This window comes from Heteronotia binoei, chromosome 10 (genome assembly GCF_032191835.1).
Source record: "Heteronotia binoei isolate CCM8104 ecotype False Entrance Well chromosome 10, APGP_CSIRO_Hbin_v1, whole genome shotgun sequence".
NCBI classification, from domain to species: domain Eukaryota; kingdom Metazoa; phylum Chordata; class Lepidosauria; order Squamata; family Gekkonidae; genus Heteronotia; species Heteronotia binoei.
Window position 1 is genome coordinate 70,048,228 of NC_083232.1, and position 26,792 is coordinate 70,075,019.

Sequence of the window (26,792 nt, forward strand, 5' to 3'; positions counted from 1 at the left end):
TTGCTGTATCAGAGTAGTATATTCGTATCTATTTAAAACTTTAAAAGAATATACACAATATACACAATTTATACAAATGGTAAATCGAGTATTAGCCATTGTCTTGGAACATTCTCAAAAGGTGACATGTTAGTTGAAGCTGCTTTCATACAGCTGAGTCCCAAGGCAGATTCTTCATCAGTATTACTCTTGCTGCTTAGGAATACTTGCATCTTGACACATATGTAGCAGGAAACCAATGGGGAAACCTTGATCTAGTCATCACTGTCACTTCCAGATTCACTCAACTGCAAATCATTTCCTGTTCAGGGGGAGAAGGGGGGGAAGTTAAATCATTTCCTCACTGTATTCTATGTTGAAGAATTTCTTTATTTGACTTCAAACCAATTGAAAGAAAGTTTGAATGTGAAATGGAAATGGAGAGCAACCAGTCTCCAGGGGAAAAACAGATGCCATATGTGATGTTTCCCATGGACTTCTCTTTAAAAGATTGCATTTGCTCCTTTGCAGACTTGGTCTAGCAACAGGCTGATGGGGGCAGCAGCACCAGCTGTGTTCATTGTTAGCACCAGTTAGAAGAACTTGGACTGAACCTGCTCTGTGTTCATACTAGGTCAGACAGAGCTGGCTTGCTAGATGAATTGGGAAACTGTATCCCATAATGAAGTTCATTGCTACCCGCAGAAAGGGGCCACAAAATGACGCACTTCCTCACGTATTGATAGAGCGCTGGCCAGGTCAACTGACCATGAAGCTCAATGGTGGTGTCACCAGAACGTCTACGATAAGACTCTTGACAACACAAATGAATGAAATAAGAACATAAGAGAAGCCATGTTAGATCAGGCCAATGGCCCATCCAGTCCAACATTCTGTGTCACACAGCGGCCAAAAATATATATACACACACACACACACTGTGGCTAATAGCCACTGATGGACCTCTGCTCCATATTTTTATCTAACCCCCTCTTGAAGGTGGCTATGCTTGTGGCCGCCACCACCTCCTGTGGCAGTGAATTCCACATGTTAATCACCCTTTGGGTGAAGAAGTACTTCCTTTTATCCGTTTTAACCTGTCTGCTCAGCAATTTCATCGAATGCCCACGAGTTCTTGTATTGTGAGAAAGGGAGAAAAGTACTTCTTTCTCTACTTTCTCCATCCCATGCATTATCTTGTAAACCTCTATCATGTCACCCCGCAGCAAACAGGTTTTAATTTTACAAAAAAGAAGGAGGTAGCCTGTGCAAACTTAACAAGACAACATCTGAAATATGTATACGCAGATGGACGTTAAATGCACATTACAGCCAACTGCATGTCATTGAACCCAACACCATTAAAGAAAAGTTACTTAGAAACAGTGCTCCCTCTAAGCTGCACAGTCTTGTGAGTTGAAATTCTACTTTGTGAGCTACTGGCATTAAAGTTGTGAGCTACTGCATAAATTAGTGCGCTCTGAGGTCATCCTTCCTGAGCTAAGACAAAAATGAGTGAGCTGGAGGCTAAAAATCTGTGAGCAACCTCATGCTAACTCAGCTTAGAGGGAACAATGCTTAGAAATATGGGAATTCAGAGTGCAGAAACAGCAGGTGGATAGGAAAGTTCAGCACACTCTCATCCCCCCCCCTAAATTTTCTTCTCCCAAAACAGCTTTTAATTTAAAAAATAATAATGCTTTCAGGTACTTCTTCACCCGAAGGGTGATTAACATGTGGAATTCACTGCCACAGGAGGTGGTGGCAGCTACAAGCATAGACAGCTTCAAGAGGAGATTGGATAAAAATATGGAGCAGAGGTCCATCAGTGGCTATTAGCCACTGTATATTATTGGAACTGTCTGGGGCAGTGATGCTCTGTATTCTTGGTGCTTTGGTGGGGGGGCAAAGTGGAAGGGCTTCTAGCCCCACTTGTGAACCTTCTGATGGCACTTGGGTTTGTTTTTTTGGGCCACTGTGTGACAGAGTGTTGGACTGGATGGGCCATTGGCCTGATCCAACATGGCTTCTCTTATGTTCTTATGTCTCAGTTCTACATATCTGTGTATAATGCAGGGGTCATCAACTTCTTTAATGAGAGCTACTCCTGAGTAATGAAAAACAGCCTAAGCCTAGTCCCCTCAGGATGTCATCAACTTCTATCCTGTCCTAGAAACAGAACATGAACTAAGAACACCACCAGAAATGAAGCTACCAACTAACCAGCACAGAGAAATACCCTTAAAAAAAGAAAAAGAAAAGCCCAGAGCAGATCTTTCACTGGGTCTTCTAGGGGGTTGCACAAGCTGCTCTGCAAGGGCCAGTAAGCTACCAGTGTCTCACCAGCTCCTTGCCAAAGACCCCTGCGCTCAGGTCCTAAGAAACTCCCTGTCTCGAGAAGAAAACCTCTCACTTACTGAGGGTGTTCAAGGACTGACTGCTTCCTTGTGGCCTGCTGGTGCCGTTGACAACAGTGCTTTTGTTATTGTACTGCTGAGAAGGGGAAGGGTGCGCAGCCTCATTGCCGTCACTGCTGGAGGTTTCATCATCACTCCCAGAGGAGCTCTCCGAATCTGACGAGCTGCTGCCGCTGCTGCTGCTCATCTGCCCAATAATTTCGACTTCAGCTCTTAGCTCTAGAATGAAAGAGTGGGGGTGGTTAGTGAGTTAACATGCCTCCATCAATGCATTATTTTGCAGATCATAAATACCTTCACAACTCTGGGATGCATTTGCAGATTCTGAAAAAAATCTAGGCCACACGCTATAAATTGGTTCAATTGGGACTACCTAATATCGACTGGAATGTATTATGCAGGGCAATTGTCCCCGTGATGCAAACAGATGGGCTTACAGCTGGGTATCTGCTTACCTACTCTAGTTGCAAACATTCCACTGTTAAGTAGATGCAGAATTTTCACATGTAAATATTCACATCTGGAAATCTGAAATGTTATATATACTTTTCCAGCATCTGCAGCTCAGATAAATGCAAGCTGGATTTCATTCTGCTTCAAGCATATTCAACAGGATTACTAGGAAGAGCTTAATATTTAGAAAAGATAAAGACCAGGCTATCTATCCTCCATAATTTTATTTAATGATTTCCTTCATTTATAGTCCACCTTTCTTATTGAGGCTCAAGGTGGATTACTCAATTGGGAACAAGGTAAAATAAGCAGTGTAAGGCATACAACAAACAATGCCATATTTAAAACATCAATATTGACTGCCAGAAGGAAGACAGGTGCATTTTAGCAGCAGCTCACATTTACAGCAATTGAAGGTTTTGGGTGATGCACAACATCTACTTATTTAAAATTACTGCAACAGAAATAGTAATTCATCATGATGTTTGGAAAGAGGACCTTGAACATATTTTTTTAAACCCTTACACATGTTTTGTGCACAGTTTTAAGTATTGCATAATTTTGCATTCTACAATAATTTTTGTATCTTATCATTTAGGTTGTGGCAGAAATGCAGCAAATTCTAAACTATATATGCCAAATTTACTTTTCTTAGGTCTCTCTCAAATCACCATTTTTATTTCAAAATCAATTGTAATCATTCATGGCAGTGTCCTCGCTTGTGAAAGTTTTAATAAGTATCAAACCTTAATGCAGAAAAATAAATTTGCATTTACAGGCCATAAATGTTAGCTACACAGCTCAATCTATAAAGCAGATAAAACTGAACTCAGTCAGCAAAGATTTTAAAACATAAACAGGATACATGGAAGAAATACTAAAAATGCTGCAACTTTAAAATCCATCAACTGAGTATTTATATCATGAAGTTACAAGATGGCAAATAAAAGAACATACGTTGATAAGTAAATTAGGTGGACTACAACTAGGAAATACATGTCTTTTTGTGATTTACCTAGATTTGCAGAAACACCAACTAGCGGGAAACTTTATTACCTTTTGTGGCTATCCAGACAAAATGGCCAAGCCACAGTTTCACCATGTGATCACAGCCAGTTTGCCCTCTTAATCAACAAACTGCATGTATTTCAGCTCACAATACCTGATCCCCTCACCTGATGAAGTGTGCTTAGAGAGCACAGGAAAGCTTACATTCTGAATAAAACTTGGTTGGTCTTAAAGGTGAAACTTGACTCCTGCTTTGTTCAAAAGAACAGTATGGCTGCCATACCTCTTTTAATGGAGCAGGAGATAGGTAAAAAACCTCCGCGAAAAACCAGCCTCAAAAATGTTAAACAAATAATATGAGTGCTTTATAAATAAACAAGAATAAATAGTATCAAGTGAAATTAATCAGAAAATACACATGGACCACACCCGCATTCAAGTCTCTTAATGGACGAATCAACATTGTAAAAGTCATGGAAACAGTTCAGGTCGTGGCAAGGTAGGTTCTTCTGGGGAGTCCAATGCTCCAAGATGTCCTCACAAGTACAATGAAGAAATAATCCATTGCAGCAAGGCAAATAAGATGCGACTTTGGAACCTAAGGGACTTAACAATGATTGGAATCTATTGTGTTTCCTTTGACAGGTTTTCTTGCGAGTTAACTTACTGTGATAGGATATCTGTAACTTTAATTGACTGCATTTTTGCAGCACCTGCATGTATTTAGCACTCTGTGATCTGCTTGGCGCTCACATTGTTAAGTATTTTGAAGCTTTGCTCTTCCCTAAGATGTGTGATGCTGTTTAGAAGGTATGCAATGTTGTATTTATATATATATATAAAAGAAAAAAAATTCCTCTTTTAGTGCATTAATTTGTACACTTTTCTGTGCAGCTGGTAGAAGCTTTATTGTGAAACAGGGGATCAAGTACAGCCCTGTCACGTCTTATTTGCCTTGCTACGCTGGATTATTTCTTCAATGTACTTGTGAGGACATCTCGGAGCACTGGACTCCCCAGAAGAACCTACCTCTGCCACAACCTGAACTGTTTCCATGACTTTTACAACGTTGATTCGTCCATTAAGAAACTTGAATGCGGGTGTGTATTTTCTGATTAATTTCACTTGATACTATTTGTTTATAAAGCACTTACATTATTTAACATTTTTGAGTCTGGTTTTTCACCTACCTCCTGTTCTATTTTTCCGCGATTCTCTGTTGGTTACCCCATACCTCTTTTAATGTCATCCAGCTGAGGCTCTGGTGAAGGGTTGTCTTTCAACGGGGAAGTTTTGGGACCAGCTACTGGCTTTGGAGGAGTTCTGAACTGGGTGGAAGGCTGTGAACCTCGGGCAGATTGCTGTTCTATGCGGGCCTGGATTTTGCTACTGCCTTCAGCTCTGAAACAAACAGGTTGAATGCAGACAATAATCAATGCCTACCATGTACATTCCATCCCACTGCCCCTTCTTACCCTTTCCCAAATTTCTGTGAAATCTCAAATTCTAGAATTGTGCAAACTAACCATAAAAAGGTAAAGGTAGTCCCCTGTGCAAGCACCAGTCGTTTCCGACTCTGGGGTGATGTCGCATCATGACATTTTCACAGCAGACTTTTTACGGGGTGGTTTGCCATTGCCTTCTTCAGTCATCTACACTTCCCCCCCCTGCAAGCTGGATACTCATTTTACTGACCTCGGAAGGACGGAAGGCTGAGTCAATCTTGAGCCGGCTACCTGAACCCAGCTTCCGCCGGGATCGAACTCAGGTTGTGAGGAGAGAGAGAGCCATGGGGCTCCTATAAAAACTAACCATACTGGCATGCTTTTGTATAATTTATTCTGGAAGCAGTGTTCAGACAGCCAGAGGAATTGTCAAGAAGGCTGCACTGACGATCAGCAACAGGAGTTTCCCCCAACGCAAGATTTTAGTAAAGACTTTCTCATTTGCCATTCTAGCACTCTCACTTGCATGCTGACAATGCCAGCCTAAGCAGAGCTAAAACCGTTTAAGCCAAATGACTTAGAAAGGTGTAATTCTGTTTAGGATAAAACTGTTATACCATCAAAAAATCAACAAGATCAAGATCCAGACACAGAAAACCATTTTAAATTCAACTGATTCTAATGACAATGCAACAGCTACGCACTTACTCAAATCTTCCAGTATAAGTGACTGAGGCCTGTGCCTCAAGTAATTTCAAAAAAACCACCCCCTCTGCGGTATGATTCAATTTCCGAATATGCAGAAATAGCATATGGCACACCCTTTTCCTGAATGAATCACTTCAGACTACAGATGACGCACTGCAGGCCTAACACTACCCCTCCTTAAAAACTCCTTGCATGTGGAAAGCTAGCATACCAAGAAAGAAACAAAACCAGCCTTCCATCTGATATCCTAGTATTTCATATGAAGGGAGTCCACTCCCCTTTAACATGGCTTTAAAGATGCAATCTGCTACCCGCAATCTGAAGCAGTTTTGAAAGGGCTGTTTTTCATGTTTTAATTGGCCCCTGGGCAATCCTGTGAGCCATTTTTACCTTGTCTTTTTGACTTGAATGCTGCTGCTCAGTTTTTCAAGCACATATTCTCCAGTATCATGATTGATGATCAGTACACAGTCCTTTTGGTATGGTCTTTTATTTCCTTTGAACACAGTCATTGGAGGAGTAGAACCCTGGTGTTTGTTAGAGAAACACACAGATAACTTACAAGTCTAAATAGGTGCATGTGCTTATGCCAAGAAAAAAATGACTTCATGATTCCAGTGAGGTAAGCTGTGTTGGTCTGCTGCAGCTAAAATAACCTTAAATGGCACTGAAAATATTAACCAATGTATTTTGTGGCATAAGCTTTGTGAAACAGGCTCCAATTTGCAACTAGGGATGGGCACAAACCAGCTCATGAGACAAAATTCAGTACAAACTTGGGCCAATTCAGAGCCCCCAAACTGATGTTTGGAGAAGATACCTCCCTTGAACATTTGCCACACTTTTGTCAGGTTCAGTTCAGCTGTTCAGGGCCATTTAAACCTAACAGCTATGCAGTGCAAGGTCTACAGCTGAGCTGTTAGGTTTAAACTGCTGCAAGTGCTTCAGTCCAACAGCTGACAGGTGAACTTGCCCTGCTGTTATGTTGAAATGGCTGCCAGCTGCAGGTCCACCTGTCAGCTGTTAAGTTTAAATAGCTGCGAACCATTAAACCTGGCAGTTTTACTCTTCCCCACTTCAAAATGGGGGGAAGCTAAACAAATGGGTTAAATAGCTGCCAGCCATTTAATCCTTCCCAGCTGATTCCCTTTTCTCCTGGCCATGGCAAGTTGCAGCTGGGAGAAACAAACTCACTGGACCAGCTTGGTTTGGGTGGGGGCCTTTTTGCTCAATTCAAGGTTTGGTTTAGGAGCCATCCTGAGCTGGGTTTTTTAGGTGTGTGCCCATCCCTGTTTGCATCACCATTAATCCATCAGTTTAGCACAAGACTCTCCATTACTTTGACAAATATTAAAGAAGCATAAACATTTACTAAATGCATATTAAACATATCCAGTTGTTTTATACTGTAACAAGCTTCTCTATTCTATTCAGTGCAATCCTAAAAACACTTTCCTGGGAATAAACCTGTTTGGAATTGCTCTCTTTGTAATATAGGTACTGAACTATATAGCAGCAGTCTACCTGCTCTAGCCATTAACACTGTCTCTCGTTCAATGTTACATATACAGAGAACTCTGACGATGGGCAATTCAAATATCTGGACTACCTCTCGCAATCTGCTCTATATAGAACATCTGGACCACTAAGATCTGCTCTATGAAAAACATCTAGCTGAAACAGCAGGACAACATAACGAAGATCATAGGACCTGAAATGTCAATTTCTGTTTTAAATTGTTGCTATTGTTTTTGTGCTTATCATGTGTCTATACTTACGTATAGTCTTGAACATGTGAGCCACCCTGAGCCTGCCTCGGCAGGGAGGGCAGGATATAAATTGAATTAAATAAAAATAAATAAATAAACTTGAAAAACTTTGCAGACTCTTAAATTTTAAATTTCAGAATAATTTTTGGTATTTGTAATACAGAAAGTGTAACTCCTTCTGTCTGCAAAGCAAATATTCCAAGCACTTTATATGAAAGCGTTACTTGAAAATCAATGAGATGTGTTTCATAGCTGAAATAAGCCTATACTATGAAAGCAAAGCTGGTGTCTATATAGTAAGGGGAGGGCAGACAGAAGAACACAACTTGAGAAGAGCCATATAATCATATATTCAAGTGGGCAAGCCACATTGTAAACTCTGCAACAGAATTTCCCAAAGCGGGCAGCACCACCCCATGGGGGGGTGGGGGGAGACAGTAGGATCACCTAGGCAAGGAGATGAGCCCTTTTGATTATGTTTTTTCACTTATTCACAACTGACCAGGCTGGAGCCTAGATGCTGGCAAACTCCAAGTTTCTTCCTTTGCACAGTGCTAAAATCCAGTGGAAACTACTGGAATTTTTGATAAATATGCCCCTGAAACTCTAGGCAGACCAGTATATCATTTTGAGAAACTGTTATCACTGTGTGTTTTTATGTCTTTGTTATTTTTCAGGTTTTTGCTGGTAAGTCCTTAACATATAATTGTGGTATTTATTTTCCTGTATTCTCATTTACTGAATCTGTTGATTATGAAGGGCGCTTTTAAGCTATGTAAGTGTTACTTTTGTTGCAGCCAACCCAATATTAACATTTCTATATATAAGTGTAACCCTGTGGCTTTGGCCCCCCTATTGTAGTTTGAGGGAAAAGGTATTTTGCCCCTAAGAGGGAGCTGTAGGAGAATCCTGAGAGAAAACAGGGTTCTGAGAAGAAAAAAAGGGACAGAGGCCATCTGGGTCTGAAGGCAGAGAACAGAGTGACCTGAGAAAGAGCTTCAAGAGAGCTGCAGCCTCCAGAGATCTGCAGCAATACAAAACGCTTAAAGAGCAGTGGCAGCACCAAAACAGAGAGCCATGAAATGGCTGAAAACGTAGAAGATACCTTGTGCAGCTAAAAACTAAACTAAGTTTTAATTAGATTCTGAATAAATATGCCAGTAAGTGTTATTGTTTGGAATTTTATTGTTATCTTCTTCAGTGGGTCATGCAAACTGCTACTCTGAATAATGCTTTTTATGGGTATGAGGCACTGGGGATGAGTTCATGGAATCAAGGGGACAGTGGCCTGAAAAAAATTGGGTAGTGCTACTCTACAGACTTTGTGATAAACCAATGAACTCTGATTAGTGTACCAGAGTAAAAAGTAACAAATCTTGGCTTTCCCACACCTTGCATTCTCTCTGCCTCCCAGCACAGACAACATCCTTCTTTTACTATGGCCAGACAGCCACAAGAAGTATGTTACTCAGCTGTGGTTTCAAATGTAGATGCCACAACAAACTGCATTGAGTACAAATATGAGCTCAATGATTCATCTATGAAATGCCAGTTTGGTACCAACTGGTGAACTTTAATTTGTGTGACAATCTACAGTCAGACAACTAACTGGGTTTTGATCCACCAGTTAATTGTGACATGAATATAGCAAATGTGCCACAGAGTAGGCTAACCTGTTCTGTTTCTCTAAATCATCTCTAGCTATTATAAGTTGTTGCTCTGTGCTTTTGAAACATGCTTTAAAAAAAAAAGATTTACAAAAGTCATAAGAAGCACAAGTTAAATGCAGAAAAGTAGACTGCAATGGGATGCAAAATAAACTTACTGGAATATGGGGTAATGTAATTGTAACTTCATCACCTTTACCAACTTGCAGCTCCCCCTCACAGGATGTGTCTATCGATGCTGGCTTAAAATCATCTAGAGAGAATGTTAACAGGTATTAAATAGGTTTATAAATTATTGGCATTTATTTGGACAAACTCACCACCACTTACTATTTACTGCAGTGAATGTAAGGAAGAACCAATGTGATACAATGATTGGAATGTCAAACTAGGATCAGACACCTGGGTTCAAATGCCCCTCAACCATGGCATTGGGTGCCTTGGGCCCATCACTCTCAGCCAAACTTGCTCTGTGTGAGGTTGTTGGAAGGAGGAGAAGAGATTGGATTTATACCCTGCCCTTCACTTGGGAGTCTCTGAGCAATTTACAGTCCCCTTCCCCTCTCCACAACAGAGACCGTGTGCAGTAGGTGGAGCTGAGAGAACTCTTCCAGAACTGCTCTTGAGCAAAATAGCTCTGAGAGAACTTGTGAGTGACTCAAGGTCACTCAGCAGGTACATGTGGAAGAGTGGGGAATCAAACCCGGTTCTCCCAGGCAAGAGCCCACGCACTTAACCATTACACAAGACTGACTCTCAGAAGCCAGGAAGTCCTTATACCATCTTGAGCTCTCTGGAGCAACAATAAAATAAAACCACAATAGATAAAATAAGAGTTGAGAAAGAGTTACATACAGAACTAGGAACTAACTTCAGAAAGAGAAGAGGAGAGGACTGGGGGGATGCTTTGAGGATCTATCTGAACCAAAGCTGCAAAAAGTACAAGAAAGCTACAAGAAGACTCATCAACTTATCTTTAAGTGTGTATCTTTTAATAAAATCTAACATACATAAACTTTATCAGGCTTCTCAACAATTTTTCCCCAGTGGGTACTAAATGCAGTCACAACCTTGAATGTAAAAAAATGCTTCACCTGCTGTATTAGCGGGATAAGAGGGCTGCTGTCAAAACCACAGGAACTTTTAGATTTAACCAGCGTTTTAATGCCATCTTTGTTCTAAAGAGCTCAGGGTGGCATAAACGGCTCTCCTCTCCCCCGTTTTATCCTCACAACACTGCAGGGTAGGGTAAGCTAAAAGAACCAATGATAGAGATCCAAGGTCATCCAAGTGCAGCACAGTGGAGCTTTGGACCCAAGTCTCTCAAGCTCCTAATCTGACAATACACTAACTGCTACCCTACATTAACATCAAGTAGGGTTGCCAATCTCCAGGTAGTGGCTGGAGATCTCCAGGGATTACAACTGATCTCTAGGCGACAGAGATCAGTTCACCTGGAGAAGACGGCCACCTGGGAAGGTGGACTCTATGACCAAGGGTAACTCTCCAGATGTTTTTTGCCTACAACTCCCATTAGCCCCAGTCATTGGCCATGCTGGCAGGGGCTGATGGAATTGTAGGCAAAAAAACATCAGGAGAGCTACCGTTGACCACCCCTGTCTATGGCATCATACCCCACTGAGGTCCCTCCCCTCCCCTCCCCAAGCCCTTCCATTCCCCAGATCTCCAGTATGTCCCACTCTGGAGCTGGCAACCCTGCATCAGGGCCCATTCAACACAAAGCTCCGGCAACCCGAGAAGGGAGGAATTGGGGGTGGCTTCTTCCCCCGGCCGAAGCGCGGCCCCTAGGGCTCACTCACAGCGGATGGTGTGGAAGGAGGCCTTGGGGTGCCGCTCGAAGCTCTCGCCCAGCTGCAGCGGATGCTCTTCTTTGTCCAGCAGCGGGTTCGCCAAGCCGTTCATCGCCCCGGCGTCGCCCGCAAAGCGCCACAACAACCCCCACCGCCACCGGCCCGCCGCGGCCGCCCCCTGCTGCCCGCCTTCCCTCGCTTGCTCTTCCGGCTTCGGGCCGGCGTGCAACCGGCTAAACGCTCCCCGTGGAGGAGGCCTCCAGAAGAGCCGGCAACTCAGCCGCGGAGCTGAGACTTTCCCGCGGCCGCATGAAGTAAAGCGAGGGCCCCCCTACACGTGGGCGGGAGGCGAGGGAGCGAAGGAAGCCACCAGGCCGCGGCCTTTCTCTGGTCCTTCCAGCTGCCCCTGAAGTCCTGGGACTAGAGACGGTGGGGAGGAAACCCCCCAGGATTTTCTGTTCGAGGCGCTTCCTTGGAGTTCCACGTTGAGCTTAAGAACTGCTTCCGTAGGTAGGTAAAGGTGAAAAAATCTGGGGGATTAAGAGAGACGACTGGCAGACCTATTGCTTCGTACCTTCCTGCGAACCCGTGTCCTTATTTCTCTCTGTGTATATACGTATAGATTTTTGTTTATATCTTTATTCTCTGCTCTGTTTTATCCTCACAAAAGCCTTATTGTGAGGTAGGTTAGGCTAAATGTTTGTGACTAGCAAGCTTCCATGGCAGAGCAGTGGTTCAAACCTGGGGTCTACCAGATGCTAATTTGACACTATAGCCCAGGGGTGGCCCAACTGTGGCTTTTTCATACATGTTGTGTGGCTCTTGAAGCCCCCACCACCTTGTCAGCTAGTTTGGAGGAGACATTTCTCTCTTTATGTCACTTCACCAAGCCAACTGGTAGCTTGGAGAATACATTTAAAGTTGCTTTCTTTCCACCTCCCCTAATTTGCTTTCTTTCACTTTCTCCCTCCCTCCCTCGCTCAGACATATGATGTTCATGTCTTGCAGCTCTCAAACATCTGACATTTATTCTATGTGGCTCTTATGTTTGGCAAGTTTGGCCATCCCTGCTGTAGCCCCTATACCTCAGTGTATTTGAGTATGGATAAAGAGTAGTGAAGAAAATAACATATTTTACTTGTGCTTAAATGATGCATGCACTAAAGGAAGCTTGACCCCAGAAAATACATGTATCTGAGAAAGTATATCTAAAGTTTAAGCTGTGCCACAGATATTGTATTCAAATTCATCCTGGTAAAGTGGCATAGTTGTTTTCCCTATCTTGGGCTATTATTAAACTATGTTTTGTCTGTCTACAAATTGATCCAAATGTGTTTTGAAACAATAAAAATGAATGTGTGCCCTCGACTGCTTTTCCATGTTGTAAAACACACAAGGAATGGCACAGAACACTAACCTTTATTTTCTCTTTAGATCTAGATCTTTTCTAATAAGTGAGGTGGACAATTAAGACAAATATGGAGTAAAGCTGTTCTGGAATTGTACGCATTTTAGTTAGTATGAATGAATCCAGGTCTTTGGAAGACAACTCACCAGTTGCTCAGCTTGATGGAAAAATTCCAACTAACGGCACAGTAGCTTTTCAACAGACTGGGCACAAAGCAAGAACACTTAGCCCCGAAGAAGCTGAAAAGCTGTCGAAAGAACAGGTCTTAGTATCTGACTTCAGACAATTGAAGCTAGAAAAAGATGCTCAAAAGAACTGGGATCTGTTTTACAAAAGGAACAGCACCCACTTTTTCAAGGACAGGCACTGGACAACTAGAGAATTTGAAGAATTAAAAGCCTGCCGTGAAGTAAGTTCCATTCACTAAAGCAGCAGAGGTCAATTCAAAAGTACTATTGATCGCAGGAAATATGTAGCCAATCTTTGTTTTATCTTTAGTTACATCAATTTTATGTGTGTAAAAAGATGGGCTGTATTCCTCCCTGCCCCATGATGTTACTTTTGCAGTTTTCCTGGGAAGACTTAATATAGAAGCTTGTAAACTGCAGAGTCTTGTGAGCAAAAATTTTACTTTGTGAGCTACTGGCTTTAAAGTTGTGAGCTACTGCTTAAATTAGTGTGCTCTGGGGTCATCTTTCCTGAGCTAAGACAAAAATGTGTGAGCTGGAGGTTAAAAATTTGTGAGCTAGTTCACACCAACTTAGCTTAGAGGGAACATTGCTTGTAAGATACTTTTGAAAGTATCAGTTCCTTGTTAAAGAGGTAAAACATAGAAGTGAGTATTGGGTACCTGAAGACTAACTATGTTTTATTCCAGGGGTGGCCAATGGTAGCTCTCCAGATATTTTTTTGCCTACAACTCCCATCAGCCCCAGCCAGCATGGCCAATGGCTGGGGCTGATGGGAGTTGTAGGCAAAAAACATCTGGAGAGCTATCGTTGGCCACCCCTGTTTTATTCCATCATAAGCTTCTTGTGGTCAAAAGCCCCACTTCTTCAGCCAGGAACATACTGTAATCTGGGGGTATCTGATGTTGCAGGATGGATCTTATCCATATGTGAATGGGAGACCCATAGACATCCCATGTATGCCCTTAGAACTTTGTCAAGGAAAAGGTACAAATAAAATACATTTAATGACTAGAATGGGTCATATGCTTACTGTTAACCAGAAAAAAAATAATCATAAGGACTTTGTTGCATCATCTTCATTGACCTTGGTCTGTTTTCTTTTTAAAAAAACATTTCTATCCCGCCTCTCTTCCAAAAGGCCAGAGGTGTTATAATAGTATTTATGTATGCATCTAGATAACAAATTTTAAAAATATGAATCAGAAAAAGACAAACTTAGGACCAAGCTGGTTGATACAATGGCATTAAACTAGCCCCTTTAACAGTGCAATTCTGTGCTGCATTACTCTGGTGTAAGCTCATTTAAATCAGTGGGCTTCAAATGGAGTAACTGCACAGGATTGCATTGTAGATGGGTTTTGCAGTGGCACAGGAAAGCTGTTCTTCCTCACATTCTCAGGAGGGCTACTTCACACTATCAACCAGCACCTAGTTCTAGAATCTCATCCCAGCTCACAAGAAGGGGTGGGATGGTGCTTCTGAATCAACACAGTCCTTTCTGAACTCTTGTAAAGAGGCTTGCTAGGTCATCATCTCCATTTTACCACCACATGCAGATAGCTCAGATTAACTCCACTGGTGGTTGTGGACGTGGTACATCCTTCTTCAGTAGCAGAGCAAAAGGGTCCATCAGGTAGTCCTGCCTATCTTTAAAAGAAAACTTATTGTACATCAGCTTTAGTTTCTCTATGGGATGCTTCAGTTCCTAGCCTTGTGTTATGTTTTCAAGATTTTTTTTTGTGGGGGAGGGGTGATGTTTGACAATTTCTGTCTTTTCCCAACCAAAACATGTTTTCATTATGTATGCTTTTAATCTTTTAGGCATCTTGGTGGCCCTGGTGAAGGCAGAAAGATGGGATATAAATGTTGTAAATAAAATTAAAAAAAAGAAAACTGCCTTAGAAGGTTTGGAAAGTTGAATATGTTGTGTCTTAGGACTGCAGACACAGTAAGCATACTGAATCAATGGGTGGGTGGTTATCACTATTTATTAAGAATATCTCTATGCTACCTCTTCAGAGTCCTGCTCAAGGCGGTATACAATTAAAAAAAAAGTTTAAAACACGAGCCGTCAGCCATAAATAGCATGAAAACTGTCCATAAGCAGACTATTACATGGGTGATAAAAACCCATATTTAAAACCCTGGGTAAAAACATGTTCTCTAGCCTGACACTTAAAAAAAAGTAAAATCACCACGTGAGGCTCAAGGAGATGGCATTCCAAAGGCTAAGTGCTACCACTAAAAATGCCTTCTCTACTCACCATCTGCTTCACTTCTGAAGGCAGAGGCACAGAGGACAGGGCTTGAGAGGTAAATCTTAACTAGCAGGCTAGATAGTATGGAAAGAGGCAGTGTCCTGGCAAACCATTTAGGCCCTTCTAGATAAGAACCAGCGCTTAGAACTGTGTCCAGAAACAGATAACTAGTGCAGATTTTCATCTCAGAAGGATATAGTCCCAGTAACCAACCCTTGACAGTAACCTAGCTGCTGCATATTGGACCAACTGAAGTTTCTGAACCATTTCCAAAGGCATTAATTAAAAGCAATGGTTACTGGGGTGTTAAAACTTAATTCTGACATGTGAATAAGTTTGAAGCTGCATTCTGGGAGCAGTGGCTATAGCTCAGCAGTAGAGCACCTGCTTTGTATGTAGAAGGATGCAGGTTCACTCCTTGGCACCTCCAGTTAAAAGTACCAGGCAGAAGGTGATGTGAAAGGTCTCTTTAAGACCCTGCAAAGCCACTGCCAGTCTGTGTAGACCATACTGACCTTCATGGACCAATGGTCTGATTCAGTGTATGCTGCTGGTATTTAATGGCTGGGGATTTGTTTTGCTTTGAAGGGATGTAATAAATTATACCTTTTCTTCTAGTTTGAACATCAGAAACTGACGATTCTTGAAGCAGGCTGTGGTGTTGGTAACTGTTTGTTTCCACTCCTAGAAGAGGATTCAGATACCTTTGCTTACGCATGTGATTTCTCCCCCCGAGCTGTGGAATATGTGAAGGTTGGTAAGATTGGACTCAAAAGAAACAAAGAGGTGCCTAACAGTGCATCCTTAAGCAGAGTTATATCCTTCTAAGTCCACTATAGACAGTGGGCTTATAAGGGTGTAATTCTGCTCAGGATTGCACTGTAGGTATGTTACATTATGGGGGAAAAGCATGTTTGTTTATTTTTAAATGGGTGATGAAACAGATCAGGAAAAAGAGTGGAAGAGATTGTATCAAGTATGAGTGATTTTAATCAAACTGTTCAGGCTCTATTCTTGTTCATGCAATCAGTGAGCCTAAAATAGCCATCCTCTAAATCATTTTAGCCCTCCATTTGATTGAAAAACTAAACAGTATGAAAATGATCCTTAGATAATCGGGACACCTTTTTACTTCCATTTCAGGATGCAGTAACAGAAATAAAAACTGCTGAGGGTCTTCTGCAGAACTGCATTCTTTATATTGTGTATAAATAAATGAATTATGGTACGGTGAATAGCTAAAAGAGATAAGCTTCCTGATCCTATACGTTTTTACTTGGAAATAAGTATGTGCTTAATGCTGCTTGCTCCAAAGTAAATACACATGGCATTATAGCTCAATCAAAAACATAGAGTTGTACAGGAATCAATTATCCTATTTACATACACTGTAAATAAGAGCAAACCGGTCTAAAATTAGTATTTTCTTTAAAATTTCTATCCTCTTAGGTTAGCAAAAAACCCAGGCTGAAATACAACCATCAAAGGGGGGAAATAGTATTCAAAGGTAGAACATTAAAACATTTCTAAATAATAAACACTCCTTTATATATTTTGATTAAGATCAATGTGACTGTGTTTCCTGTTATTATATAGAAAAACAGCACTAAAACTCTGTAGCTTTATAGTATTTATTATTTTGATTTCTATTTCACTCTCCTCCAGTATTGTGGAGCCCAGAGCAGATAGCAGCTTATAATAAACAGCTTAAAATACAATTAAAACAAATAAATAAAACAAATTCAGAGATGAACAGTTAATCAGATGGTGTGTTGTAACCAGGGGTCGTTTTGTAGAAAAATAGGTGGTGGAGCTCATCCAGGGATTGTTATGCAGCTACACATACTATTCAATGGACAAGGAGGTGGAACTCTCAGAAAGGTTCAGGAGCTGTGCTCCTGTGAGCTCCTACTGAATCTGAGGCCTGGTAGTAACATTATCACTGTCCCTGGGGAAGCAAAAAAGGGGGGGATGAGAAGAGGCAGGAAAAACCATATAAATAGGAATTCTCCTGGTCTCGCCCATAAGCTTTGTGGTACATTTCCATTTTATAGGCCTTGCAGAATTGAACTAAGTCATGAAGGCCCAGATCTCACTCAGAAGTGTGTTCTACCAAGTTGGAGCTACCACTGAGATGGCTCTAGCTCTAGTTGAGGCCAGTTGAATATTCCTTGGCCCCAGAGCCGTCATTGTGTTGTTATTTGAAGAGTGTTACGCTCTTTGTGGAGTATGCCAGGAGAGGTGGTCCTGAAAATATGTTGGTCCCAGCCCATGAAGGACTTTAAAGGTTAATGTCATAGAAGGAAGTGCCTCAAATCTACCAAAACCAGAATGTTATGTAGCTTATTAAAATTCACAGTTGTGGATTATGGCTAACCTTTGTTTAGTTTGTGCTTATGAACTTGTAAGAATAGGGAGAAAGGTTATGGTCAAAATGCAGACTCTTGGGACGGACACAAGTATCTCCAAAGTCCCATGGGAGAAAGATGCTGTACATCTTATATTGCATCTCCTAGTGTTCAGATGATTTTGAAGAATTGTGTTTAATTCTGGATCAAAATCTTTAATGTAAGCCAGTTTAACATAATGAAGGAGAGGTTTTCAGTTGTGGTCGACATGAAAACTAATTCATGACTATGAACCTCCCAAGCACTGGCTACTATTCAGATAGGCTACTTATACATGTGGTGAGAGAGCTGAATGAATAGTTGGGGCACAGTTTGCTCTCCTCGCTGAAAAGACACTGGCAGCTGGCATCACTAGCTGCTGAATTCAAAAGGCAGTCTGTCTTGTCATTTGTCAGATCTGCTGAACCTGGAAAGCAAGCTCCAAATGCAGTTTGGCTGCCTTGCAAGTTCATAAATCTTCTGGGATCAAGTTTATTTCTAATTGGTATATTAAAATCTTTGGCAGTTCCATCAATACAGCATCAAGCAATACTGTGGAAGTTTTGTTATCAGGCACTTGATTATCCAGAAAACTCAATTAAATTGCATTGCCCAGAGGGCAGGCTTCTCCCCCTCAACCAAGGTACCCTCCATTTTTGGTTGCTCACATACCTGCTCCTACCTCTCCAGCTAGTCAGCTTGATGCCCCCCGCTGTTGCTGGGCTTCTGAAAGATAGTGCTGCCAGCAGAAATCATCCTCAGCTCCTTCCTTCCCCTTCAGCCTGCCTTGACTTGGCAGAATCCACCTCTGCCAGAGGCTCCCGGGCAGGTGACCTGCTTGACTACTTGTAACATAGGATGGTTCCAGGCATGTGTCCTGTCACCCTGGCATTCCCAACAGGCTGGGGGTTTTATTCCTCTGGGTAGGGAGCAGTTCCGATCAATAAACTCAAGTATCCAGCACATTAGCTTAGTTGGCAACCCCCATTTCCTGAGTGCTGGATAACAAAGCCTTTTCGGAACTTTTGAAGTCTACATTGCCCAGAATCATTGGCAACAAGTTCTGGTACATCTGCATCTCAGCTAACCGAAAAAAGAAACTATTGTATTGGAAAGAACACAAAGGTCTTTGAGCAAATTAGAAACTTGCTAAGTTAAAAAATTATATTATTTCTGAGATGTTTCCTGCACAGATCAAATTCTTTACTTCAGAAGGCAAACGTCAAAGCCTTTGGTTGCAAATGTCTAAGGAAAATATTTTCACTTTATAGCAAAATCCTTTATACAACATCCAGAGATGCAAAGTGTTCCAGTGTGACCTCACCAAAGATGACCTTCTGGAGAACATGCCACCCAATTCTGTGGATGTTGTGATGTTGATATTTGTACTTTCTGCTGTTCATCCTGAGAAGATGCACCTTGTTTTGAGCAACATTTACAATGTGAGCAAGCTGATTAAATAATAGCGGAGTTTTTGAAATGGAATTGCCTTTTCTGGTCTCAACAGTTGTCACTCATATGGTGTTTGTAGGGGCCCTTCACACAGTACATTTCTTGCTTGTGTGGGCAGCCCTGGCTTTGCCCAGCATATGGCAATTGGAATGTGTGTTGATGAAAGTTATCTGAGAGAGATCTGGTAGCAACCTCCATGGTCCCAGCTGCCATCAAACCATCACTGAAATGCTCAATCTCACATACTTCATTTGTGTGTGAGCTTCGGAGAAGCCAGGGATAAAAGTATGGGGGAAATTGTATTGTCAGGGCTCTTAATTTTAAAGACAAAAAAATTATCTCCCTTGGCAATCACATTTTTTAAAGAAAATCTGAATTCTTGACCTAGATAAAGTATGTAGTTTGAGAATATAGGCATAAGTTTCCTTACTTTGCATAATTCTGATATTTTCATAGAGGAGGGCCAATGAATTGAAGACTGTTACTGAACCTTTCCTCAGCTGTTGAAAAATCAGACACTGGTACTTAGCTTAATGAGAGATCCAAATTTGATTAAACCGTTTATTCATTCAGTACATTTGTTGAAATGTATTTCTGATGTAATCAATCTCATCTTTTGGGGTCTAGAAAATGTCATACACATGGGCTGTTTCTCCTTAAATTTAAAGCAGCCAACTTATGTTTTATTACTGTTACATTTAAACACATTTAGCAGGGGTGGCCAAACTGTGGCTTGGGAGTCACACGTGGCTCTTTCACACATATTGTGTGGCTCTCAAAACCCATCACCCCATCAGCTGGCTTGTAGAAGGCATTTCTCTCTTTAAATTGCTTCTCCAAGCCAAATCACCTGGCAGCATTTAAAGTTAAAGTTGCTTCTTTCCACCTTTCCCTCCCTTTCCCCATTTATTTCCCTCCCTCCCAGTTGCTGCTCTCAAACATCTGATGTTCATGTCTAGTGGCTCTCAGACATCTGACTTTTTTCTATGTGTCTCTTATGTTAAGCATGTTTCACCACCCCTGGATTATAGGAACCACAGCTGGGATGGTATTTAAGAAAATTATGATGGGCCCTTTATCAATACAAACACACGAATAGAGAGCCCTGTTTAGAAAAAGTTGATAGAAATCACTCTACGAAACAGCATTCAAAGCTTATAAAAATATTTATAATCTTTGAAGTAAAATAGTATTTTTGTTCAATTGTGTGAAAGAATTGAGCCATAAATGATGCAAAGTGTTTCATTTTTATTTTGTAGTAGTGGGCTTCTATTTTTAAAGCATCAATTCCATGTACATTTCTCTCTGTCAGGTGTTAAAGCCGGGCAAATGTGTGCTATTCAGAGACTATGGCCTCTATGATCATGCAATGCTGAGGTTTAAGTCTGCAAACAAACTGGGAGAAAAGTTCTATGTTAGACAAGATGGAACAAGATCATACTTTTTCACAGATGGTAAGGCGTTTAATAAAAATGGCTTTATTTACACTTTGCTTCCTTGAATTACCATGAACTTTGTAGGGTTTCTACTAAGTATGTATCATGGATAATCATTTATCCAGAGGACCATTCCTGCCTTATGTTCCCATGCACCAGCTGTGGTATTCAGGCTGCTGGCTGTTCCCCCACTTGAGGTGGCACCACCTGGCATCAACCAGAGCTGAGCCTTTTCCATTGTAGCACCTACAGGAGGGCGGGGGGCATCATTAGAAACCTCCCAGAGGTGCTACAAGTCAATTTTATTTGCCAGGGTTTTTAACAAGGTTTAAAACTGTAAGCTTTTTTAGTGTGTAGGGGGATGAAATCTGGGACAGTTCATTTAGAATGCATGTGCTGCATTTGCTCTCCCTGTTTCTGAGTCCCCTGTCTCTTGGCAGCAGGTTAATTGAATCATAGAATGATAGAGTTGGAAGGGACCTCCAGGATCTTCTAGTCCAACCCCCTGCACAATGTGGGAAATTCATAAATGCCTCCCTTTAAGTTCACAGAATCAGCATTGTTGTCAAAAGGCCATCTAGCTTCTGTTTAGAAACCTCTGAAGGAGGAGAGCCCACCATCTCCTGCGGAAGCCTGTTCCACTTAAGAACCACTCTGTCAGGAAATTTTTCCTCATGTTTAGCTGAAAACTTTTTTGATTTAATTTCATCCCATTGGTTCTGGTCTAACCTTCTGGGGCAACATAAAACAATGCCGCACCATCCTGTTTATGATAGCCCTTTAAGTACTTGAAGATGGTGATCATATCACCTCTCAGTAGTTTCCTCTCTCGGCTAAACATACCCAGCTCCTTCAGCCTTTCCTCATAAGACTTGGCCTCCAGACTCCTCACCATCTTCATGGTCCTCCTCTGGATGCGTTCTAGCTTGTCTGTATCCTTCTTAAATTGTGGTGCCCAAAACTGAACATAATACTCTATGTAAAGTCTAACCAGTAAAGCGATACCATCACTTCACATAATCTGGACGCGGATACAGCCCAAAGTCACATTTGCCTTTTTAGCTACTGCATCACTCTGCTGACTCATGTTCAGTGTGTGGTCCACTAAGACCCCTAGATCCTTTTCACACACAGTGCTACCAAGACAAGTTTACCCCCTCCTATAATGACGCATTGGATTTTTCCTACCTAAATGCAGAACTTTACATGTATATCCATTAAAATTCATTTTATTTGTTTTAGCTCAGTTTTCCAGTTGTCAAGATCATCAAAGAGGAGAGTGATTCAAATAGTGTGCACCAACATCTATATCAGAGCGAAGTAGCAATGCAGGCTGTAATTCTGATGTTGTAGCTGATGCATCTGGGAAGATGGTAGTACTTCGGCACCAACGGTGCATTTTAAAAGCAATATAAGACCAAAGGCTTAGTTTTATATATTAAGGCCTTCATTCAAAGCAGGATAGGATACTTAAGGGTCATATTTGTGCTAGGCAGTATGTGTACTTGACATAGCAGCAATGTATCAACATGTGATTGTACGTGTCACATGGGGCTCTTCATCAATACAGCTTGCACCTGAGAGGAAGGGGCAGATATCAGATTCAACTCCTCTCCTGTTTAAATTAGATGACACTAGTTTTTTCCATGGAGTTCTTGCATAGGCATGTGCCTATGAAATACAAACAGAATATTAGATATATATATTTAGAATAAGCGTGTGCCAAACCCCCACCCCCCTGACAAGCCATCTGCTGTACATACCAGGCTTTGTTTGAGAAGAGCTGTTCTTGAGGTCCGTTGTTAGGACCTCTGCCTTCTCTCGTTTACATTTCCATTTAAACTTGATCTGTCTTTTCCTCTTCTTTTCTTCAGAGTTCTTGGCTCGGCTCTTCCTGTCTGTGGGGTACGAGGAAGTGATGAATGAGTATGTATTGCGAGAAACTGTGAACAAGAAGAAAGGTCTGTCTGTGCCAAGGGTATTTCTGCAAAGCAAGTTTCGAAAGCCTGAAAGGGAAACCTGATTTTTCCTTCCAGCAGTCCAGCAAATGTTCCGCAGGAGCGACTTTCCTTCTGTTGTCACGGTGTCCAGAATGCCAGGGTAATGATACTTTTGGAAGCGGCTGCCTGTGGCTTCGTCAAGTGAATGACCCTTAAAATAAAAAGAATGGATAGCTGTCATGCCTAGGCCACTGATGGACTGCTTGACTTGGACTACAGGAACTCCGGTTCATGTCCTGCTCCGCCATGAAGGTTGTTTTGAGCCCCAGGGGCCGGTCATTTCTCAGGCTACCTTACACAAAAGCCTGTGTGCTGCGTTTTTAAAATAAAAGTCTATTCCATTTTTAAGGACCTCTTTGGGAACAGAAGGAAGAATTCATAGAAGATTCATAAATGCCTTATCATAATTTAAATTGTCTGCTGTAACTGGATCTTGTGAACTATGGATATCCATTTAAAATTATTTTGTTTACTATCTCTAGACCATTCTTTCTGAGGCAGTGTGGTGTAGTGGTTAAGAGCGGCAGACTAATCTGGAGAGCTAGGTTTGATTCCCTGCTTGTCCACATGAAGCCTTCGGGGTGTCTTTGAGCCAGTCACAATTCTCTCAGAACTCTCTCAGCCCCACCTACCTCACAAAGTGCCTGTTTGTGGGGAGAGGAAGGGAAGGCGATTGTAAGCTGCTTTTGCAACTCCTCAGTGTAGAGAAAAGTGGGGTATAAAAACCAACTCTTATTTTAAATCTTTCAGCAAGCCATTTTCTGGCAGCTTAAATGAACCAACCTTTGTCTGTAGATATCCAGGGCTTTTAGGAAGCGGCTACATAACCTTGTACTTACCATGCTTCCCACTTTCGTCGTATGCCAATCCAAGGACCAGCTGATAGACCTGATCAAGAGGAGAAGAACTACCTTGTGAATGTGTGCAGACTGTAGGAAGAGTTCCCGGCCTGTTTCAGGCCTCAGAAGGAACTACTTTTTCCTTCTCAAAAACTATGCATGTGTAGTTAACAGGAGCCAGTATTTGACTTGGACCAAGGAATCCTCTGTTCAACTCCCTGCTCAGCTAAGAAAGTCACGAAGTGTCTAAAGGGCCCAGTCACACACTCAGATAAATCTGCTTTGCAGGGCTGTTACCAGTGGGGGGCAGCACTCGAGATCTTCTCAGGCTTCTCACCCTCTCCCTCATATGACAAAATGCTTGGAATATTGAGGAGGAAAGCATTTGACACGGGGAGGGGGGAGAGTTGACCTAGGCAGCTGGACTGCATGAGGGTGATTATGTTGCCAAAATCCTAAGCCAGAGCAAAGAGCAACAGAGATCGCTTGCCATGGCTATTATTGCTGTAATGTGTTTTGTTAGATGCCACCAGTCATATTTGAAGTATGTAAAAACGTAGCTTAACTCTTCCAGTGCATGCTTATGGGTGAAATAAGAGACTGAATGTCATTGACTGTTGATCCCAAAGCCGTATGATTCCTTTTATTATGACTAGTGGTAATACAAAATGGTTGCTAGCTTTTCAACATCCAGAAATCTTCCTCTTACTGGGTAGTATGGGGTCACTAAAAGCTCTGGTCTTAAAGCTTCTTCTTTGTATCCTGTGTACCCTGTTGGGCAGATTTGAATCAATTGGGGCACAGCTGGGCTCAGGTTGCACCTTTTGTCTTGCAAAGTATGACTGGATGTATAAAAAGAATAGTTGATCAAATGTCTTACAGGCATGCACCAAAGGAAGCTCACAGATCCTTTAAAAGGTTGAGGACAGAAGAAATGTATTAACAATACTGGAGAGTAATTATACATGGGACTACTAGATAGCATTGGTGCAGTATTCCTTAGTAGTGGGGGCAAAAATATTTGATAAGCATTATTCTTCTGTTTTGGTATACCATCAAGGAATTACTTCAGATCTGTGACGAAAAAGATGGACCTTACATGTGCAAATTCTGGGCTCTATCTTCTTTGAGTCAGCCTCAACATGAGTGAAAGCAAAGAAATGCATAAAAACTATGAGAAAATAGTAACTATGAGAAAACTGCATAAAAACGATGAGAAATAATTTAAAATTATCTCCCTCCAAGACTGATATTTTCTTCCACTAGGTGGCACCATGCACCAGTTTTCTGACTCATCCCTGCAGCAGTGAAAAGCCAACGAATTGTTGATGCCATTATGTAATTTATTAGAATTGCCTCTTTCTCTAAATTCTGGCACTTAAAAAGTGATTAAAATTAGGAGCTACTGCAAAAGAGTGTTAATTAAGGGGAATGGTCTGCAGTAAGCTCTTCAAGGAATAAGTGACATCTCTGTTCCTAATTGCCAGCTTCAGCTGTTAAGAAGTAATGCTATCTGATGGAAAACCTGAAGCCTAATTTGTTGTGTAGGAGATTTTTGCCTAAAAATAGTTCCAACTAAAGGAAGAATGTTTTGTGTTACCTCTGGACTGCCCAGTGTATAGTGGCATAATTTGCACACAATGGCAAACCATGATTTGCAGCTACACGAACAAGACTTGCTGGTTGTCTATCCCCCACCTTGGTTATACCTGACCTTTCTTCCCATCCCACTGGAGTCCCAAGGCAGTTTACAGCATTCTCCTCTCCTCCATTTTATGTTAGGCCAAGCTTGTGTGACAGGCCCAAAATCCCTCAGCCAGCTTCCATGGCAGAGTGAACATTCAAAGCTGGCTCTCCCAGATCTTCAAGGTAAAGGTAGTCCCCTGTGCAAGCACCAGTCTCCCAGCTCTTAGTCTGACGCTCACCACTAAGCCATGCTGGCTGCTTTGTGTGCTCTCTCCCCTCATGTACAACCAGCTACCTAGGTCTTGCAGTAAGCTACTATTTATGTCCCCAGTTTGTGCCAGCTGTAACACAATCACGTGTGAGTTTCATGTCCTCAGTTTCGGCAGGTGTGGTGCACAATTAGCAGCACCATGTTGTATGTGGAGAAAGAAGTGAGCCTTTCAACCTAAAACAGCCCAGGGGTGTGGAGGGGGGTTTACAGTATCTGTGGAAACATGCATATTCCCTAGGATACGTGTGGGACTTCCTCAACATGTCCAGTAACACCCCAGCCCCTGATACTTTTGGGCTAGGAACACAAGAGGGGAAGAATGAAGGCCCTTCTCCATATGTGTTACAGTACATCTGATGCAGGATACGGACCCCAGACATAACCTGTGTGTACCATATAGGATTATTAGGTTACCTTGCTGGGTCTTAGGATGTTAGCATTTTCCAGAAGTTTTGAAGTTTATTTTTGCAGCCCTAGGAGTGAGGGACTTTGTTTTCAAAGCTGATTTTTTCTTTTTTTGGAAGCTGCATTTTGTATTCACTACCACACTGTGCATCGTTATGGCACACCCACAAATTTGCAGTGCTCATACAGTCCTAGGTCGTCATATCCTCCTGCAGAAAAGTCAACATCCATTTGAGTAACTTGGAGCAGCCTGATGGTATGGGCACCATCTCTGGACAAGGACCTGGCAACTCTGTGGGACAGAGACTTTCCTTTGGAGGGGGGTTGGGCTTCAGTGCTAGAGCTCAGGCTCAAATACCTTTAGTTAAGGGATATCTGGCTGCAGGAAAATCCTTGTTGAGTCCCTGAGGAGCCACGCCACTGCCAGCCATGGACTGATGGTATATGGCAATTTTATAAATCTGGCAGAACCATTAGGTGATGCGAAGTTGTCACTAGCAAAACTGAAGCAGCACATGTACAGTTACTAAATTGCTCCAGACAGGAGGCGCTGTGTGAAAGCTTTGAGCTCAGATGCCAAAATGGGGCTGACGCTTATGGGGAGGGGCATGTGTGCTGTGTTGCACTAGTATCAGGAGCTGTGTACAGTACGGGTTTCTGCTCATAATTTGTATTTTTGTGTGAGTGTGTGCATGCACCTGGAAGTCATGGTGACTGACCCTTACTGGGGTCCTGGAGGATATTCAGAGAGGCGGCTGATTAAAGCCTGCCTCAATCCTCCTGACTGTTGGTATTTCAAGGTGGTCTCCCATGCAAGTACTCGCCACAGTCAGCCCTGCTTAACTTCCAAGATCTGATGAGACTGGGCTTGCCTGGGCTATCCAAGCCAGGGCCAGGTTTCTGCTCATAATTTGGAAGAATTGTCAGCTCTCTTGGTTTGTAGTACAAGCCACCTACAAGTGCCCATTCGTTCTTCCCAGCTCTCACGAAGGAACTCCCAAGGTTCAGTAAAGAACCACTGGGTTCTTTGTATCAACAGCTTTTTTTAATTGGGGAAAAAAAAATCTGCACAATTTTGTCATGCAAAATTTCATAATTGTTTGTCTTTGACGAAACATTCAGTTCAAGAAGGGCTGTTGATGTCTTGAAAGGGCTACATTCAAAATGTGATTCCTAAATCGCTGTGGAACAACATACATCCC

The 26,792-nt window shown here is 42.0% G+C and overlaps 2 protein-coding genes across 2 annotated transcripts; one reads left to right on the forward strand and one right to left on the reverse strand.

The window, feature by feature from the left end:
• EAF1 (ELL associated factor 1) lies at nucleotides 1-11,433 on the reverse strand. Its single transcript, XM_060248864.1, has 6 exons — nucleotides 11,267-11,433; nucleotides 9,605-9,699; nucleotides 6,401-6,537; nucleotides 5,092-5,258; nucleotides 2,397-2,615; nucleotides 1-301 (listed from the first exon to the last, which is right to left on the reverse strand). The coding sequence occupies exons 1-6, from the start codon at nucleotides 11,367-11,369 to the stop codon at nucleotides 255-257; spliced, it is 768 nt and encodes a 255-aa protein (XP_060104847.1). The 5' UTR covers nucleotides 11,370-11,433; the 3' UTR covers nucleotides 1-254.
• METTL6 (methyltransferase 6, tRNA N3-cytidine) lies at nucleotides 11,405-22,864 on the forward strand. The gene is made up of 6 exons (XM_060248863.1): nucleotides 11,405-11,767; nucleotides 12,692-13,074; nucleotides 15,733-15,867; nucleotides 18,773-18,943; nucleotides 20,266-20,407; nucleotides 22,264-22,864. The coding sequence occupies exons 2-6, from the start codon at nucleotides 12,778-12,780 to the stop codon at nucleotides 22,410-22,412; spliced, it is 894 nt and encodes a 297-aa protein (XP_060104846.1). The 5' UTR covers nucleotides 11,405-11,767; nucleotides 12,692-12,777; the 3' UTR covers nucleotides 22,413-22,864.
• The last annotated feature ends 3,928 nt before the right edge of the window (nucleotides 22,865-26,792 follow it).